This window comes from Hyperolius riggenbachi, chromosome 1 (genome assembly GCF_040937935.1).
Source record: "Hyperolius riggenbachi isolate aHypRig1 chromosome 1, aHypRig1.pri, whole genome shotgun sequence".
NCBI classification, from domain to species: Eukaryota; Metazoa; Chordata; class Amphibia; order Anura; family Hyperoliidae; genus Hyperolius; species Hyperolius riggenbachi.
Genome location: NC_090646.1, coordinates 499682558 through 499700750, shown reverse-complemented (window position 1 = coordinate 499700750; position 18193 = coordinate 499682558). Strand labels below are relative to the sequence as shown.

General features: G+C 43.6%; 1 protein-coding gene across 1 annotated transcript in view; it reads right to left on the bottom strand.

Annotated features, from left to right (window-relative positions):
* Positions 1–18193, bottom strand: part of GALNT9 (polypeptide N-acetylgalactosaminyltransferase 9) — a 397797-nt gene that overhangs the window by 175019 nt on the left and 204585 nt on the right. Inside the window, exon 5 of the mRNA XM_068243439.1 lies at positions 3645–3842. Within this exon, the coding sequence (XP_068099540.1) occupies positions 3645–3842 (198 nt within the window). The remainder of the gene's footprint in view (positions 1–3644; positions 3843–18193) is intronic.

Here is an 18193-nt window from a genome sequence, read left to right as displayed (position 1 = left end):
TAAGTCAATGTTGCATTCTGACTAATCCCTGCAAATAAGCCAGAGGGTTAATTAGAGAGACAGATAGACTGACTGACAGACCAAACATAAAAGTCACCTTGAAGAACAGAAGGTTCTGGCTTGGAGAGTGTTACAACTGCCGCTCCCTACACTTGCAGTGGGGGTGAAGGAGAGGGTGAATGTGTATGGCGGTCATGTGTGTGTGGCAGTTAGGTGAGCACGGCAGGGGCTCTGTGGCGATTGATTCTTAAAATGGATTCGGGGATTACTGGTTTAAAGGGAACCTGAGGTGAGAGGGCTATGGGGGCTGCCATATTTATTTCCTTTTAAACAATACCAGTTGCTTGGCTATCCTCATGATCCTGTGTCTTTAATACTTTTAGCCATAGACCCTGAACGAGCATATGCAGATAAGGTACCTTACTTGGATTAGCTATATGCTTGTTTCAGGGTTTTGACTCAGACACAACTTATGCCAGAAGATCAAACGGGCTGCCAGGCATTGTTTACAAGGAAATAAATATGGCATCCTCCATATTCCCCTTACCTCAAGTTCCCTTTAAACTGAGGCTAGCCTAGGACACACTTTCTTTTCTGGAACAGAGAAAGCAGCATAAAGGGATAATTCAAACAATATTATAAACAAAAAAAAAACTGCAATAACTAATATAACGTGCTGGACAAGTTTGTTTAATCCTTCATTTAATACTTCTTTCAAATGAATCTGTAAATGCCATGATGTGTCATGAATCCATCAATGCCTGTGATAATCTTCAGATTAAGTGTTTGCAGTACTATACAAGTAGGCCTTGCATTTCTAGCATCAACATTTTTTTATTGAAAATTTACATAGAGAAAAAGCATACAGCTTTGCTTACCTCTTGCAGGGTTACTACTAATGCTAAGCGCATTAAAACAACCAATCAGAACAACAATGTATAAAAGCCCTTGACTTTCTGACTATGAGCGAAGACACTTCTCTCTCTACACTGATTCTCACCACTTGCTGCTGCCTGAAATATCACTTTAAGTTTTTAGAGCTAAACATGAGAAGGCCAGTGGTTATCATAGTCTTTCATCAGGGCCCTTTCTAGGCTTAAGTCAACCAGACATGTGCCTTAGGTGCTAGCTAATGGTGAAGAAGTGCATTTAATTGTTTTAAGTGCTTCATTTGTTTAGATGCTGCTGCCTGCCTATTGTGCAGGAGCTCAGCAGCTATGGAGAAGGAAGCAGACAACAGAAATCGATAGGAGACAAAATGGGGCCCTAGGCAAGGATATACTTTGGCTCCCCATGACAGCTTTTCTGGTAAGTTAAGGTGGGAAAAGGTTCACAAGAGATGGCAGCTGGGCTCCCTTAATACTCACTAGGCCTCAGGCATCTGACTTGTGGATGATCCTGCTCTGCCTTACGCCTGGAGACAGGCACTGTTGCTTGGGAGCAGAGGCGTACATAGGCCCGTGCAGGCTGTGCAGCCACACAGGAGCCCCTTGTCCTCTGGTGCACCTGCACCACAGTCAGGGCCAGATTATCCTATTGATTCATATATGCATCGTCACACAGCCCCTTCAGAAGCTGTCTCTTCCTCCCTGTGTCACTCCCCTTCATGTAGTTGTCTTTCCCTCTATATAATTTTCTCCCATGTGGCTGTCTCTTATTTCATGCAGAAGATGGCAGCACTATAAAAATGCACAGTAATAATAGTATGGGGGCATTAGGCTAACTATGGTAGGGATTCGATTGTAAGTTCTAGTGAGAACAGACAGTTACTGTGAAAGATAACAGTGCTATATAAATAATAATAATAATACAAATAATAATAATAATGGTATGGGAGTTTTATTTCTGTGACCATTTAAATGTTTAAGTTTTTATCTAATTTTTAGGAAAGAGTGACACTGCTGCACGAGGAGCAGTGATAATGTCTTGTGGCCCAGCCATGTATGAGACGTAATAAATTGGTAGAAAATATGTTTTACATTAGCACATTGCCTACTGATTGCAACCGTCGTTTCACATACTAAGCTAAATGGAATATTTATCCAAGGGAGGCTCCCTTGGCTAAATATTCCATTTAGCTTGGCACTTGTATTGGCCTGAGGAAGCGGGCTTGGACCCGCGAAACGCGTTGCCTGTGCTATAATAAATCTTTTGTTTATTACAAAGATTTGTCGTCATTGAGGTAAGCTACCTCACGTTTTTGTCAATTTTAAACTGTTTTTAGATGCTTTTATCTACGATTAGGGCGCCTCTTTACAATTGTCTAGTGCATCTTGTACCCCCATACGTGTCCCGTTTGAGGGGTGGAGACAGACCACGCGTGGTGTACACCACGGTGGACACCTGTCCCCCTTTTTTACCCAAGGAGTGCGACCGCATCCAGGTCCTCGGTGACCTCCCCGAGTGGAGTCGGGTTTATTGTCTCCACCTGCTTCCTGCGGTCGGTTGCCCCTCTGCAACCTACCATTGTGAGTAGATTTTCACTTACTACAATTACCCGATTGTATTGACGTACTGCACCATTGGGCTCCCCATTTTTGTTCCCTGTGTCCTTTTTCAGAAGGTGTCCTGACACCCACTACCCACTTCATTTAAATGTTTACGTTTTCATCTTATTTTTAGGAAAGTGTGACACTGCTGCACGAGGAGCAGTGATAATGTCTTGTGGCCCAGCCATGTATGAGACGTAATAAATTGGTAGAAAATATGTTTTACATTAGCACATTGCCTACTGAATGCAACCCTTGTTTCACATACTATTATGTTATTGACACTTTTTAAGTCCATTTTGACTATGTGCACTCACATGGCCCCCCTTGCATTCTGCACGGGGCCTTACTGTTGGCCCAATAGGCTGCCTGTCAAGTTTCCTGTCAAGTGACAGGCAGCCTATTGGGCCAATCAAAGTGTGGGGATAATGTCCTTTAAAGTGATTGGACCCGCAGGGGCTCAGGGCAGGACGAGTGGAGCGCTCGTCATTGCCAATTAGCAGGAATAAGTTTGTAGCGCTCGCTATGCTTCTCTGATAAGGCGTGTTAACTTTGATAAGGCATGCTATTTGTCTTAGTGAATCAAGCCCTAATACTATTACTTTTTCCGTACGTGAAGATAAAGGTGTATTTTCATGTGAGTGTCCCTCTTACTCTGAATAAACTTCCTCACTCTGGGAATCGAGCCCAGTAGGCAGTGTGAGTATGTTATTTAAAGGCTATATGCAATGCAACTGTAACACTGACAGGAATACCATCAAAATGAAGGTGAATAAAGCATGCAAGGTTTTCTTCTATTTAGTATTCACTGAACACCGCTGCTGCTGCATACTAGGCTGCATTCCAGCCAGCGGAATTATCATTACATGTGGGATTCGGAGCAGAGCATCATCCTGAGCAAAGAATGGTATTCAGAAGACATGTACCAGAAGTCATAAGAAGCACATTCACCCTTTGAAATAACATTGGAATAGCAATAGTGGTGGATTACTCATCACAGTCTATAATTTGTGTTCTTTTGAAGTGGATAAAAAATTCAGTTGGCTGATATTGGCTCACAGTCCTAACCATGGCATACTTTTTCTAAAAATAAAATACTTTTATAAAAGATACTAGTAAACATGGAGAGTGCAAATTGGCAAAGTTTTGTCTCACCTGATTGGAGCAGACTCATCTCCTTTTTCCAGCCAATCCTGAGGAGGAGTGATGTACATACACCATAAGCCCCAGTTATATCCATGTGCGGCATTGGCATACTGCTGTACTTCAAATGTATTGTACTTGATGTTGTCAATCGCAGGTAAAAGGATTCTGCTTCGTCCTTCCTTGATCCTTGTAATAACAGGTTCAGCCCTAAAACAGAATATAAGGCTCAAAAACTGTTGTCCCTTCTTAACATTGTCAGTTTAGATATGGCCATCATTTGGCTATGACCCACCATAAACTGTGCCGATCCACCACCACTATAATAAACTAAAGGTGTCTGAGTGGCTATTAGACTGCCTGTTAGAGAACACCTGTCGCAAGAGAAGTATGGTAACTATTGCTAAATGCTTGCTACCTGGCTGTAATACTTTCTACATTACTCATCTAGAACAATTCTGCACAACAGGTACTCTGACTCTCCTGTTCTGCACACTTATTTCATATAAGGGGCTCAAAAGTATTATATCCAGACAATCTTCATTCTTTAGGCATCAGAAACCAAATAGAAGCTTTAGCTGGGATAAACCAGGAAACTGCATTAGGGCCCAGCAGCACATAGGGCCCGTAACTGTTTGGATTACTATGTGGGTAGCAAGAGCACAAGTGAAATAACTGTGGATAAAATGAATGCAAATACAATGTGAGTATGGGAACATCCAAAAGATGGCTAGAAAAGTTGTACTCTCATATTTTTTTTTATTATTGCTCTTGTGAGCCACATGTCTTTCCAATGAGATTGCCTTTCAAATGTGGTTAATGTTTGGGGGTCCAATAATGATTTTACTATTTTTTTAAATCATAAATAATCATGCATATAATCAGATATGTACAAGAAGCACCCTTCATTTCTCTCATTACAAGTTTACTTTTAGGAAACCAAAAACACAACAGTTTAGAGATTTGCAAAATATTAAATTATGAAGTATATAAAATAAATATTACTAAATCCTTTTTACCCCTGAAGATTGTCTTTGAAAAGGAAAAAAAGTATAAACAATGATGTGTAGTGGTAATAAACCTACTCGTCATCTCTAAGGACACTTGATCAGTGGCGTAGCAATAGGGGATGCAGAGGTTGTGACCCCACAGAGACCCCTTCTTCATCATATTATTAGCTTATCATTGGTGCTGTGCTGGCAAAGAACACTTTTATATGTGCATTGCATAGTGGTAAACTGGTAATCCTTAGCAAACTGTTTCCTTACTGTAAATGCACCTCTCATTGACACTGCAGCTGTACTTGAGGCACCATATCAATAGAGTGCATGGGGCCCCATGTAAAACTAGCACTGGGGCCCCCAAGCTTCCTACATGCACTTGATATAAGGTAACCCATATTAAGGGTTGCTTGTTAAAGAGGAACTCCAGTGAAAATAATGTAATAAAAAAAAGTGCTTCATTTTTACAATAATTATGTATAAATGATTTAGTCAGTGTTTGCTCATTGTAAAATCTTTAGTCTCCCCGATTTACATTCTGACATTTATTACATGGTGACATTTTTACTGTTGGCAGGTTATGTAGCTGCTGCTAGCTGGTTTGGCTGTTGGAGCCAGCGGTAAACAGCTATTTCCTGTCTGTGAACCTTGTTACATTGTGGCAAACTGCCAAAAGTACCTTGGTCCTCAGAGCTTCTTGTGGGAGGGGTTTCAGCACAAAATCAGTCATACAGCGCCCCCTGATGGTCTGTTTGTGAAAAGCAATAGATTTCTTATGTAAAAGGGGGTATCAGCTACTGATTGGGATAAAGTTAAATTCTTGGTTGGAGTTTCTCTTTAATTACTCAGTATACCCAACTGTGCGCCACATAGAGAGTTTATGGATAAATATAAAGGAAGGCATTTCTGTGAAGCAACAACATCATGCATATTAGTCCAGACTGCCTCCGCTGCAAGTAGGATACTCATTTTGCAAACACATTTTGCAAAGACAGGTTGTAATTGTATAATGTGAATAACTTGACTGGCAACAACGGATAAACCAGATTCCCTTTTGCTTTTGGCACCTGCCATGATTGTTGGTTATGTGAAAATACAAATAGCTGTGACATTTTGATGTTAAAAGGTAGGTAACTAAAGTAATGAAAGGGTTATGAGATTGATCTTATAATGAAAGGTTATAAAAACAAGGCTTGTTTACCTTTGCCTTGGAAAAAAATATGTCTAGAAGCGCTTTAATATGTTTAAATATATTGAATCTCGAGGTAAAGATTTGCTGGATAAAAGCTTTAAGCCAATAAAATAAGACACACTAAAGTTTATGGGTGAAAGAAGATTGTAGCATAAAGATAAGGTTATTGAAGGTAAGTGTGGCTTATCTTATAAAATCCTTATCACAAGAAATAGTAATGGAAACCCCCATAATGGAATTTAAGTGGACCTGATCCCTGTGTACACAGGTCTTAGTACATTCATGGAGTATTATCTATTACCAAGAGAGATTGTCAATAAGATGCTAATAAATCTGGCCTGCATGCAAATTGTATGCAGCTTGGAACTGGACCAACCAAATAAACTTCCTGTCAGTGTTAATTGGCTTAATTCCAGCCGCTACCCCCCGCAATGCACGCACATACGCGGCCCACTTGCTGGTTCCCCACCACTGTCTGAAGTATATGTACACAGGGAGCTGCTTGCTTGGCAGTTGGAAAAAGCTGTTATTTCCCACAATGCAATGAGAACCTCTGTGAACCAAACACAGCAAACTGTCAGATCTGGCCCTGTGTCCTAACTGCGCTGGCTGCGCACATGCTCAGTACAAAAGAGCCAGGGACACACAACCATTCAGTTGATGACACAGGGACACTTGCAGTTTATTGTATAGGATTCTACAATTGTTCTGCACACTTGCTGATCATTAAATATTTGTTTGTTACATAACCTCAGACTTTTCCTCTATGTTACTGGCCCTCTTCCTGCCCTAAGCTACACATTTGTAATGTAAATTTAAGAAGAATTAGGATAGTTATTCTAAATATCAGTAGGCAACCAAAGAATACAGTGTTTGAAATGGCATGTACTGAAACTAAGAACAGAAAAAGAAAAAGAGGGAAGAGATGAAGATCAGTTAATTGTAAACTCCTTACTTTAGTCTTGAAGTCCATGTTTTGTCTATTTCACCACTTTACCCTTGTACTGAAGCCACACCCCTCCATAGTAGTGAAGGAAGGGAATGGATAGTAGCTGTAACAGCCACACATTGTCCAGTAGACAGATAACGTATGGTGTTTGAACCATGTCTCTCAGAAGGCACTGAAGGAGTCTGTGCCTCTGTGGTGATGCAGTAGCCTGCCTCCAGAAGACCCAGGCTTGCTTGAAGACTCCATGGCCCATATGCAATTTACTTTTTCACCTGAGTTATCTCCTAGTAGATACGTTTCATATTCCCTGTGAATTAACTTTTAAGCATTTTGCAATTGAAAAAGTACCCAAAAGTTGGGAAAAAATCCCTATCAAAATTATTTTGAGCATTGTCTTGCTTGCTAGTGGTTTAAAAATAATTTCATGGCAAGGTGTGAAAATATCACCAAGGAGAAAACTCAGGTGAAAAAATGAATTGCATATTGTCCCAAGGCCCATATGCAATTCACTTTTTCACCTGAGCTTTCTCCTAGGTGATAATTTTAAACTTGTCAATAAAATGCATTTTAAGCCACCAGAAAGCAAGAAAATACTCAAAAATAAATTTGATAGTACTTTTTCAGCAACTTTTAGGTACTTTTTTAGTTGGAAAGTGCTGTAAAGTTATTTTACATCGAAGATGAAAAATTATCTCCTAGAAGAAAACTCAAGTGAAAAAGGGAATTGCATATGGGCCCATGTGACCAGGGGCGCCCTTGGGCACAGGCACTACAGCAATTGGCCTAGAGTGTCATCCAGTTCAAAGGCACAATTGTTTGCCTTTTATGCTCCCTCGGCATGGCCCCTTTAAGCCGCGGGAGCTCAGCGGTATTATATGCTGGCTGCTCTTGTTCTCGCTACCACAGAAGGCAAGCGGCAATTAAGGAGGGAGAAGGAGATGGCCAGCCCGGCTGCATGGAGAGGTCCGCCCACCCCCTCTGCTTCATAGGTGGACAGCCAGGAACGAGGGAGTGCCGTTGCTCCGCCCAGGGGGAAGGATGTGTCACACAGAGCACCAGAGAGCTGCCTGCTCTATGTCTGATTGTGTGTCCGCCCCCTCTCATTCCCGGGGAATTTTGAAAGTTCCAGGCATCAGTGACGACTTGCACAGATGCCATCACAGGGCTGCCTGAGGGACAGAGCTGCACAGAGGAGCATGTCAGGAGGTGGTGGAGAGATCAGCCATGCACAGATGCCATCACAGGGCTCAGAGGGCTGCCTGAGGGACAGAGCTGCACGGGGAGCATGATGTCAGGAGGTGGGGAAAGATCAGCTGTGTCCTGCATCTGGTCAGCTATTCTCTGCATGCATCCTGGTGACAATGATGGCAGCCATAGTGACAGGAGTAGGGAAGCACCATATAAGGTACATGCACTGTTTACATGCACTGTAGTGATAGCTGGCTGAAACAATGCTGTGTCTGAACTCCCTGTGACTGTCCTCATATGTTCCACCCCTCCTCCCTCCCTATGTACCCCCTCCCAGACTGTACACACACCCAATTTGACGTCCGAACGACCTGTCGTTTGGACGTCCAAACGACAGGTCGTTTGCGAAAATCAGACGTGCATGGGCCTTTATTGTCCTGTATTAGTGTATCTGAGCTGAAGCGCGAGTACAGAAAGATACTTAGCTAAAGAGAGCGAAGCCTCAGGATTCTATTGAGGCTTCCCTCTGCGTTCTGCGCAGCTGCTCTCCTCTTCTGGCATCAGCGCAGCCGTCATGCATGTGCAGTAAGGTGGAGCTGCACATGCATAGCCATGCTCATCGCAGAAGAATAGCACAACCCAAATGTGGAGTCTGCACTTGGTAGTGGGAGAGCAGATGACACTGAGGGAAGCCTCAAAAGCTCAATAGGATCCCTCTCTTTGGCTAAGTAACTCTTTCTGAACCTGAGTCTCAGCTCAGGTTGTTGAAGATTATAGTGCATTAATTTCATAGTGCTGTTATCATGTCTCTGTCTTCACATAGTTATGTCACTGACTGTCCTCAGAGGTGCTCACAATCTAATCCCTACCATAGTCTAGTGGCCTACCATATTATTATTATGTATTTATATAGCACTGACTACTGTATTCTGCAGCACTTACCAGAGTACATAGTCATGTCACTGACTGTGGTGAAACGGTGACGCATTACGATTACTTTCTGGTGAAACGCTGACACATTACGATTATTTTATGGTGAAATGCTGCTGCATTACGATTATTTTCTGGTGAAGCGCTGATGCATTAGCGGAGGGGGAGGGGGCGCCACAGGTTTTCTCGCCTGGAGTGACAAAATGGCTAGAGGCGCCCCTGCATGTGACATTATGATGGAGCTTTGCCAGGAGTTAAGTATTTGTGGATTTCTGGAATAAGGGGCATGGTAGGGTAACCATGGAGAGAGGCCCAGGAAAGAACTCCTGAGGGCCAAACTGGAGGGGTTCTGGAAAATACAAATGTGCCAAAGTAGTGTGGGAGGAGTGGTTCTGCCTAACTCATCTTGATATAGTCCTAGAATGCATGCATCCTGCCTAGGCTGTAGCTATATATACACCAACATTTGAAAAGCAGTTAAAATCTGACTGACCTGAGAGGTTTTAGACTAATCTATCTCCTCATTGTGGATTTTCAGGGTTTTCTTTAATTTTAAAAGCTTTTCGTGAATGGCATTTGCTAAGTCTAACTGCCAAAATAGTGTGCAAGTGAGTAGGGGGACTGGCTGGTATCTTACTATTTTGGAAGTTAGACTTAGCAGCTGTTCAGAAACTATGTTTGAAAACTAAGAAAACCCCCAGAATCCCCCATGAGGAGAGGGACTAGTGTAAAACCTGTCGGTTCTGTCAAATTTTTAAGTGCTTACTTTATCCGCTATAGTGGTTCTTTAAGTCTACTTTTCTAAAGTTCTGCAGAGTAAAAATGGAATCTTTTTTTAGCCTATGTAAGTAGAACCAAAGAGTATTAATATAGTCTTTCCAATACATAGGCCCATTTAACACATTTATTCACAGTGATATTCTTACAGGGTAATGCAGCTGGATACACATTAGGAAAAGTTTGAATCTCCTTGTATCTCCTTGTAAAATCAGCACACAGAATATGTGTACAAATAAAGCAGACCTTTGTATGGCAGGGATTCATTGTGTCTTTACAGTGAGTATGGATTTGCTATAAAAACCTCCATTAGCAAGTAGCTATCAGGATGCTTCATGAGTCACTCTCTCTCTCTGATGCATTTTCTGGTACAGAAACTGCAATAAATAAGATTAGATGAATCTATTTTGCCTTTATTATTCAACTTAATTCAGTTCAAAATTATTTTTTTTTGGGAGGGGGCAATTTTTGGCAGTACAGCATGTTTCTTCCCCTTTGTTATTATTTGCATTGAGCCTACATATCCTCTGTATAGTGCTTATTAATATTTCAGGGAAATATTTCTGGCACTGCAGAATGTGACTGATGGAATATTAAGCCATGCTCTAATGGGTGTAATAAGCTGTCACATCTAGGACATCCAAAATAAGTAATTATCTTGTTCTCGGCCTGCTCATTCAGGTAATGGGCAGCCTCCTGTTCTGCAGAGAGAATAAGAGGCTGATAGTGCTTGATAATACTTGGCTGTAATTCTTTTGTGGAATTTGGCTGTGTAAGGACCACATGAAATCCTTTGCTATGGTAATCAGTGAAGATGTAGAATATGGTCAATGGAAAACTGTCAAGATTTAGTGCAACGAAGTTCTATTGTAGTAGCTGCACAGCTAAGAAACACTGAAAGCCCATCTATGCTCTACATTAAAAATGCACAGCAGGGCTACTGTTGACTGGTTCAACATGGCTCAACATTGATTACTGCACCCTGCTGATAAATAGTGAGTGTATGATCTCCTTCTGTCCCAAATGCATATCAGTGACTTTGGAGCTAGAAATATCTGACCATCTAGTGTGGGCCTAGCTCCCTTAAACCAGCATTAGTCTATGGAAGCTGGAACTAGGCAGCAGCAATGTGGTTTTAGATCCCTGGATAGGGATGGAGGCTTTGGGGGAAAAGAGGCTGCACACCCACTAACCCCAGAGAAGAATGTGGGAGTGATGAGCAATACAGGGCAGTCATGTACTAGCCAGCCTTTCCTTGGTAAGTATTTTTGAATTAGGATTTGAATGGACTTTGACATTTAATTGGAGTGTTCCATCATCATCAATGAACATAAAGCATACTAGGAAACAATGTTTTCAACAAATTGATCTTTACAGTGGTCTGTAGAGGTCTATAGAGCAACACATACAGTAAAAGAAACTGGGACTATACTGTGTACAGCCACAAAAGGATTTCCCAGTAGCATTCAGCATTATTGGCATTTGTATACTGCATCTCAGAGATGTGCTAGAAGTAGCCTCCTGGAAACTATGTTCTCAGTTATTATATGTGTCCCATTGCTGTACTCCCGCTATCATAGAATAGGTTTTTTTTAGTTCTAGTTCCTCTTGAACTGAATTAAACTGACCATCTCAAATGCTCTATGGATAAGTCTACAGATAAAGATACAAATCAGCAAATAACAAGTGCATGTTTTTGTCAACAATTTCTTTATTATGGCTGACAACTGCTAGGAGTGTTCACCACCATCTGCTGCAATACCGAGGCATTACCAGGACAGCAGGTATTTAAATATTAATTAATATAGGTGAGAAAACTTGGGAGATATTTTTACTTAATGCATTATAGAGTTCTTCTTTAAATAGTGGCCCTTCTAGTTAGTTCACCACTTAGCTCCTGTCTATTCCATACTTGCCCTTAGCCATTACACAGATGGGCTCCTAAGTTCCTAGGCGTGCAGCATCTGTTACCTATGCTGCAAGGGAACTGAGCTAATGAGCTGGCTAGCCAGGTAAATGTACTGAAAATATAAATGCAAATATTCTCATTTCCATTGTGCACTGATTCAGGCTTTATAACTGATATATCTTTAAAAGAAAAAAAACTTAAGAAAGAGAAACTGCTGCTATCTATAGCGGTTAATTCAACCACAGTAATGATGCCCTTAATAAAGACAAAATAGTTATGTTTCACCTCCAGCAAAACAGATGGGAGGACATATGTGAAGATCATCAGGCACTCCACCATCTACCCAGCACACCTCTCAATTTGTTTTCACACCTTACATTAGGCATTATCCAAGACCATCGTTCTCTTGGTACTTTAGAAGAAATAGAAGAAAGTTTTTTACTTTCTTTTTTTATGTTTACAATTTATTTTATTTAACTTTATGTCATTGTGTGCTGTTTTGTCCTTTTCATAATGAGCACATCTTGCAAATATTAATTATGGGGTTGATTGTCTTACCATGACCCTTATTCAATTCACTTTTTCTTGTAAGTTTTCACCTAGGTAACATATTCACACCTTATTAACCACTTGCCGACCGCACGCTTATACCGTGCGTCGGCAAAGTGGCAGCTGCAGGACCAGCGACGCAGTACTGCGTCGCCAGCTGCAGGCTGATTAATCAGGAAGCAGCCGCTCGTGCGAGCGGCTGCTTCCTGTCAATTCACGGCGGGGGGCTCCGTGAATAGCCTGCGGGCCGCCGATGGCGGCTCGCAGGCTAAATGTAAACACAAGCGGAAATAATCTGCTTTGTTTACATTGTACGGCGCTGCTGCGCAGCAGCGCCGTAAGGCAGATCGGCGATCCCCGGCCAATCAGCGGCCGGGGATCGCCGCCATGTGACAGGGGACGTCCTGTCACTGGCTGCACAGGACGGATAGCGTCCTGTGCAGCCCAGATCTCCCGGGGGAGCAGGTAGGAGAGGGAGGGGGGAGAATGTCGCCGTGGAGGGGGGCTTTGAGGTGCCCCCCCCGCAACATGCCTGCAGGTAGGAGCGATCAGACCCCCCCTGCACATCATCCCCCTAGTGGGGAAAAAAGGGGGGCGATCTGATCGCTCTGTGTGGCCGCGGATCTGTGCTGGGGGCTGCAGAGCCCACCCAGCACAGATCCAAACAAACAGCGCTGGTCCTTAAGGGGGGGTAAAGGGTGGGTCCTCAAGTGGTTAATAGAATGCCCTTTAAGCCACCAAGAAAATTCACAGTACTTTTTCACCAACTTTTTGCTACCTTTTTAATTGCAGACTACTGAAAAGTTATTTTTTAAGCAAAAAATTAAAAATTACCGTATATACTCGCAAGCAAGCCGACCCGCATATAAGCCGACAACCCCAACTTTTGCCTGAAAAACCAGGAAAAAATGATTGACCCTCATATAAGCCGGGGGTAGGAAATGCTGGCCGCATGATCCCCCCCAGTGCGTCCCAGTATAGCTAGTATAGTGCCTAGTATGGGAAGGTAGTGCCTCAGTATAGCTAGTATAGTGCCCAGTACAGCTAGTATAGTGCTCAGTATAGCTAGTATAGTGCCCAGTATAGCCTGTATAGTGCCCAGGATAGCTAGTATAGTGCCCAGGATAGCTAGTATCATGCCCAGGATAGCTTGTAAAGTGCCCAGGATAGCTAGTATAGTGCCCAGGATAGCTAGTATAGTGCCCAGGATAGCTAGTATAGTGACCAGGATAGCTAGTATAGTGCCCAGGATAGCTAGTATAGTGCCCAGGATAGCTAGTATCATGCCAAGTATATCTTGTAAAGTGCTCAGTATAGCTAGTATAGTGCCCAGTATAGCTAGTATAGTGCCCAGGATAGCTAGTATAGTGCCCAGGATAGCTAGTATCGTGCCCAGTATAGTGCCCAGGATAGCTAGTATTGTGCCCAGGATACTGCCCAGGATAGCTAGTATAGTGCCCAGGATAGCTAGTATTGTGCCCAGGATAGCTAGTATCATGCCCAGTATAGTTTGTAAAGTGCCCAGTATAGCTAGTATAGTGCCCAGGATAGCTAGTTTAGCGCTCCCCCCGCGGCCGCTGCTATTACCTTAGCTCCGCGGCTTCCTATTCCCCTGTCCTGCTCTTAATTCACAGCAGCATGCCCCACGGCGGCTGCTGCATGATGACGGAGGAAGTCGCGGAGAGCGGCTTCCTGGTTACTATGGGAACCTCTCTCTGCACTTCCTCCGACATCATGCAGCAGCCACCGTGGGGCGAGCTGCTGTTAATTAAGAGCAGGACAGGGGAATAGGAACCCGCGGAGCTAAGGTAATAGCAGCAGCCGCGGGGGGAGCGGGTGGGAGAGGGCGGGGGGGACGACCCTCAGGCACATCACTCGCAAGCAAGCCGACCCCCCAACTTTTGACCCACTTTTTGTGGGTCCAAAATTCGGCTTGCTTGCGAGTATATACGGTATCTCCTAGGAGAAAACTGAGGAGAACAAGTGAACTGAATAAGGGTAATTTCTCTTAAGTTTTTTTTTAGGAGATCATTTTTCATCTTCTATTTAAAGGAACATTTGAGCACTGCAATTGAAAAAGAACCAAAAAGTAGGTGAAAAGTGCCCTCAAAATTACTCTGAGTATTTACTTGCTTTCTTTTGGCTTGAAAGGCATTGTATTAATAAAATGTGAAAATATCACCAAGGAGAAGTGAATTGAATAAGGACCCATATTTTTCTTTTTACCACGTCTATATAAAACCTTTTTTTTTTTTGCATCCAAGAACCAAAAATGCTAAAAATAATGTGTGTTCATCTACATGTACTGCATGGTGTGTTTCACGTGACTCTGGTAGTTCCTCCTTTTGGCTTTGGATAGAGGAAATATGGAGTCATGTGAAACTCTCCATAAAGTAGAAGCAAGTGAACTTCCCCTTCCCCTGTCTGCAAGTTTAGTACTGAATTGTGCTGAAGTGTGATGTTCAGGTAAATTCAGAATAGTGTTATGACTTTGAAAACCAACACTAATAAGCACCTCCTAAAGCAATACTATTACAGTGGGTTGCAAAAGTATTCGGCCCCCTTGAAGTTTTCCACATTTTGTCATATTACTGCCACAAACATGAATCAATTTTATTGAAATTCCACATCAAAGACCAACACAAAGTGGTGTACACATGAGAAGTGGAACGAAAATCATACATGATTCCAAACATGTTTTACAAATAAATAACTGCAAAGTGATGTGTGCATAATTATTCACCCCCCTTTGATCTGCGTGCAGTCAGTTGCCTATAGACATTGCCTGATGAGTGCTAATGACTAAATAGAGTGCACCTGTGTGTAATCTAATGTCAGTACAAATACAGCTGCTCTGTGAGGGCCTCAGAGGTTGTCTTAGAGAATATTGGGAGCAACAACACCGTGAAGTCCACAGAACACACAAGACAGGTCCAAGACAGGTCAGGGATCAAGTTATTGAGAAATGTAAAGTAGCAGGCTTAGGCTACAAAAAGATTTCCAAAGCCTTGAACATCCTAAGGAGCACTTTTCAAATGATCATTCAGAAATGGAAGGAGTATGGCACAACTGTAAACCTACCAAGACAAGGCCATCCACCTAAACTCACAGGCCAAACAAGGAGAGCGCTGATCAGAAATGCAGTCAAGAGGCCCATGGTGACTCTTGACGAGCTGCAGAGATCTACAGCTCAGGTGGGAGACTCTGTCCATAGGACAACTATTAGTCATGCACTGTACAAAGTTGGCCTTTATGGAAGAGTGGCAAGAAGAAAGGCATTGTTAACAGAAAGCATAAGAAGTCCCGTTTGTAGTTTTCCACAAGCCATGTGGGGGACACAGCAACCATGTGGAAGAAGGTGCTCTGGTCAGATGAGACCAAAATGGAACTTTTTGGCCAAAATGCAAAACGCTATGTGTGGCAGAAAACTAACACTGCACATCACTCTGAACACACCATCCCCACTGTCAAATATGGTAGTGGCAGCATCATGCTCGGGGGGTGCATCTCTTCAGCAGGGACAGGGAAGCTGGTCAGAGTTGATGGGAAGATGGATGGAGCCAAATACAGGGCAAACTTGGAAGAAAACCTCTTGGAGACTGCAAAAGACTTGAGACTGGGCAGAGGTTCACCTTCCAGCAGGACAATGACCCTAAACATAAAGCCAGGGCAACAATGGAATGGGTTAAAACAAAACATATCTATGTGTTAGAATGGCCCAGTCAAAGTCCAGATCTAAATCCAATCGAGAATCTGTGGCAAAATCTGAAAACTGCTGTTCACAAACGCTGTCCATCTAATCTGACTGAGCTGGAGCTGTTTTGCAAAGAAGAATGGGCAAGGATTTCAGTCTCTAGATGTGCAAAGCTGGTAGAGACATACCCTAAAAGACTGGCAGCTGTAATTGCAGCAAAAGGTGGTTTTACAAAGTATTGACTCAGGGGGCCGAATAATTACGCACACCCCACTTTGCAGTTATTTATTTGTAAAAAATGTTTGGAATCATGTATGATTTTCGTTCCACTTCTCACTTGTACATCACTTTGTATTGGTCTTTCACGTGGAATTCCAATAAAATTGATGCATGTTTGTGGCAGTAATGTGACAAAATGTGGAAAACTTCAAGGGGGCCGAATACTTTTGCAACCCACTGTATATCTTGTGATCCAACTGGGGAAGTGAGTGTGGATCCTCCATCCACAGCTGATTGATTATGCACAGAAGGACACAACATTTTTGTGTGTAAAAGTCCAAAAGCAAAAAAAAATAGCTTATACATTTTTCTATCCGTGCCTGTTAGTTTTAATAATCAAACATTGTTTTAAACCTTACAATAGAAGCGATAAAGTATTGCGATATATTCATGCAGTGTCCCAAAAAGAGAGGTTGGGAATTAACCTAGCTAATCTAATTAGAGGATGGACCAATATTTGTGATGGTTTTGACTTTCAATCAAATCCAAACAGCAACACAAATAGTGAGGGTTTTTTTTGCATTGCTGATTAGAGTGGGGCCAAACCTCCGATTTTAGGTTCGCGAACCGGGTTCGCGAACATCCGCGTAAGGTTTGGTTCGCGTAAAAGTTCGCGAACCGCAATAGACTTCAATGGGGATGCGAACTTTGAAAAAAAAAAAATTATGCTGGCCACAAAAGTGATGGAAAAGATGTTTCAAGGGGTCTAACACCTGGACCCCCAGGTGGAGGAGTGGGATACATGCCAAAAGTCCTCGGGAAAAATCTGGATTTGAGGCAAAGCAGCGTTTTAAGGGCAGAAATCACATTGAATGCTAAATGACAGGCCTAAAGTGCTTTAAAACATCTTGCATGTGTATACATCAATCAGGTAGTGTAATTAAGGTACTGCTTCACACTGACACACCAAACTCACCGTGTAACGCACCGCAAACAGCTGTTTGTGTAGTGACGGCCGTGCTGGACTGGTGCGCACCATGGCGAGAGTGCAGGTTTTGGTGGCTTTACAGCCCATATGGTCACCTGGCTGATGAACAGAACAGGTATGCAGTGGCGGGTTCACTGAACAGAACAGGTATGCAGTGGTGGGTTCACAGAACAGGTATGCAGTGGCAGGTTCACTGAACAGGTATACAGTGGCGGGTTCACTGAACACAACAGGTATGCAGTGGCAGGTTCACAGTACAGGTATGCAGTGGTGGGTTCACAGTAGTGTTGGGCGAACAGTGTTCGCCACTGTTCGGGTTCTGCAGAACATCACCCTGTTCGGGTGATGTTCGAGTTCGGCCGAACACCTGATGGTGTTCGGCCTTTTTAGTTCGGGTTCGCCCGAACTATTTAATGCCCGCCGAACAGGGCCGAACAGGGCCCTGTTCGCCCGAACATGCCGCAATACGGCCCCCCTATGGGGTCGCAAGCATAAGGGGGGAGCATGCCCCGATCGCGGGGGGGGGTCGGAAATTCCCCCCACCCCCTCCGCTAGCGCTCCCCCCTCTGCCCGCTTCCCCATAAAAAAAGTTTCAGGCAAGTTAAATAGTACCTGGTGGCTGGCACTGGCAGTGGAGTGAGGAGGAGGAGGAGTCCGAGTAGCAGAGTGACGCGTTGAGGCCGGGCAGCGGGCGGTTCAGCGGTAGTACCCTTGTGGTACTTCCGCCCTTTCTCTGACCTCACGTCCTCTGCATACGAGGGTACGCGTCACGCGTACCCTCGTATGCGTCATCACGTAGAGGACGTGAGGTCAGAGAAAGGGCGGAAGTACCACAAGGGTACTACCGCTGAACCGCCCGCTGCCCGGCCTCAACGCTTCACTCTGCTACTCGGACCCCTCCTCCTCCTCACTCCACTGCCAGTGCCAGCCACCAGGTACTATTTAACTTGCCTGAAACTTTTTTTATGGGGAAGCGGGCAGAGGGGGGAGCGCTAGCGGAGGGGGTGGGGGGAATTTCCGACCCCCCTCGCGATCGGGGCATGCTCCCCCCTTATGCCTGCGACCCCATAGGGCCCCCAAAATGGGCTCGTTCGGGGGTCCCATTGACTTCCATTGAGTTCGGCGTTCGGGCCGAACATGCCGAACATCTGGCCCATGTTCGGCC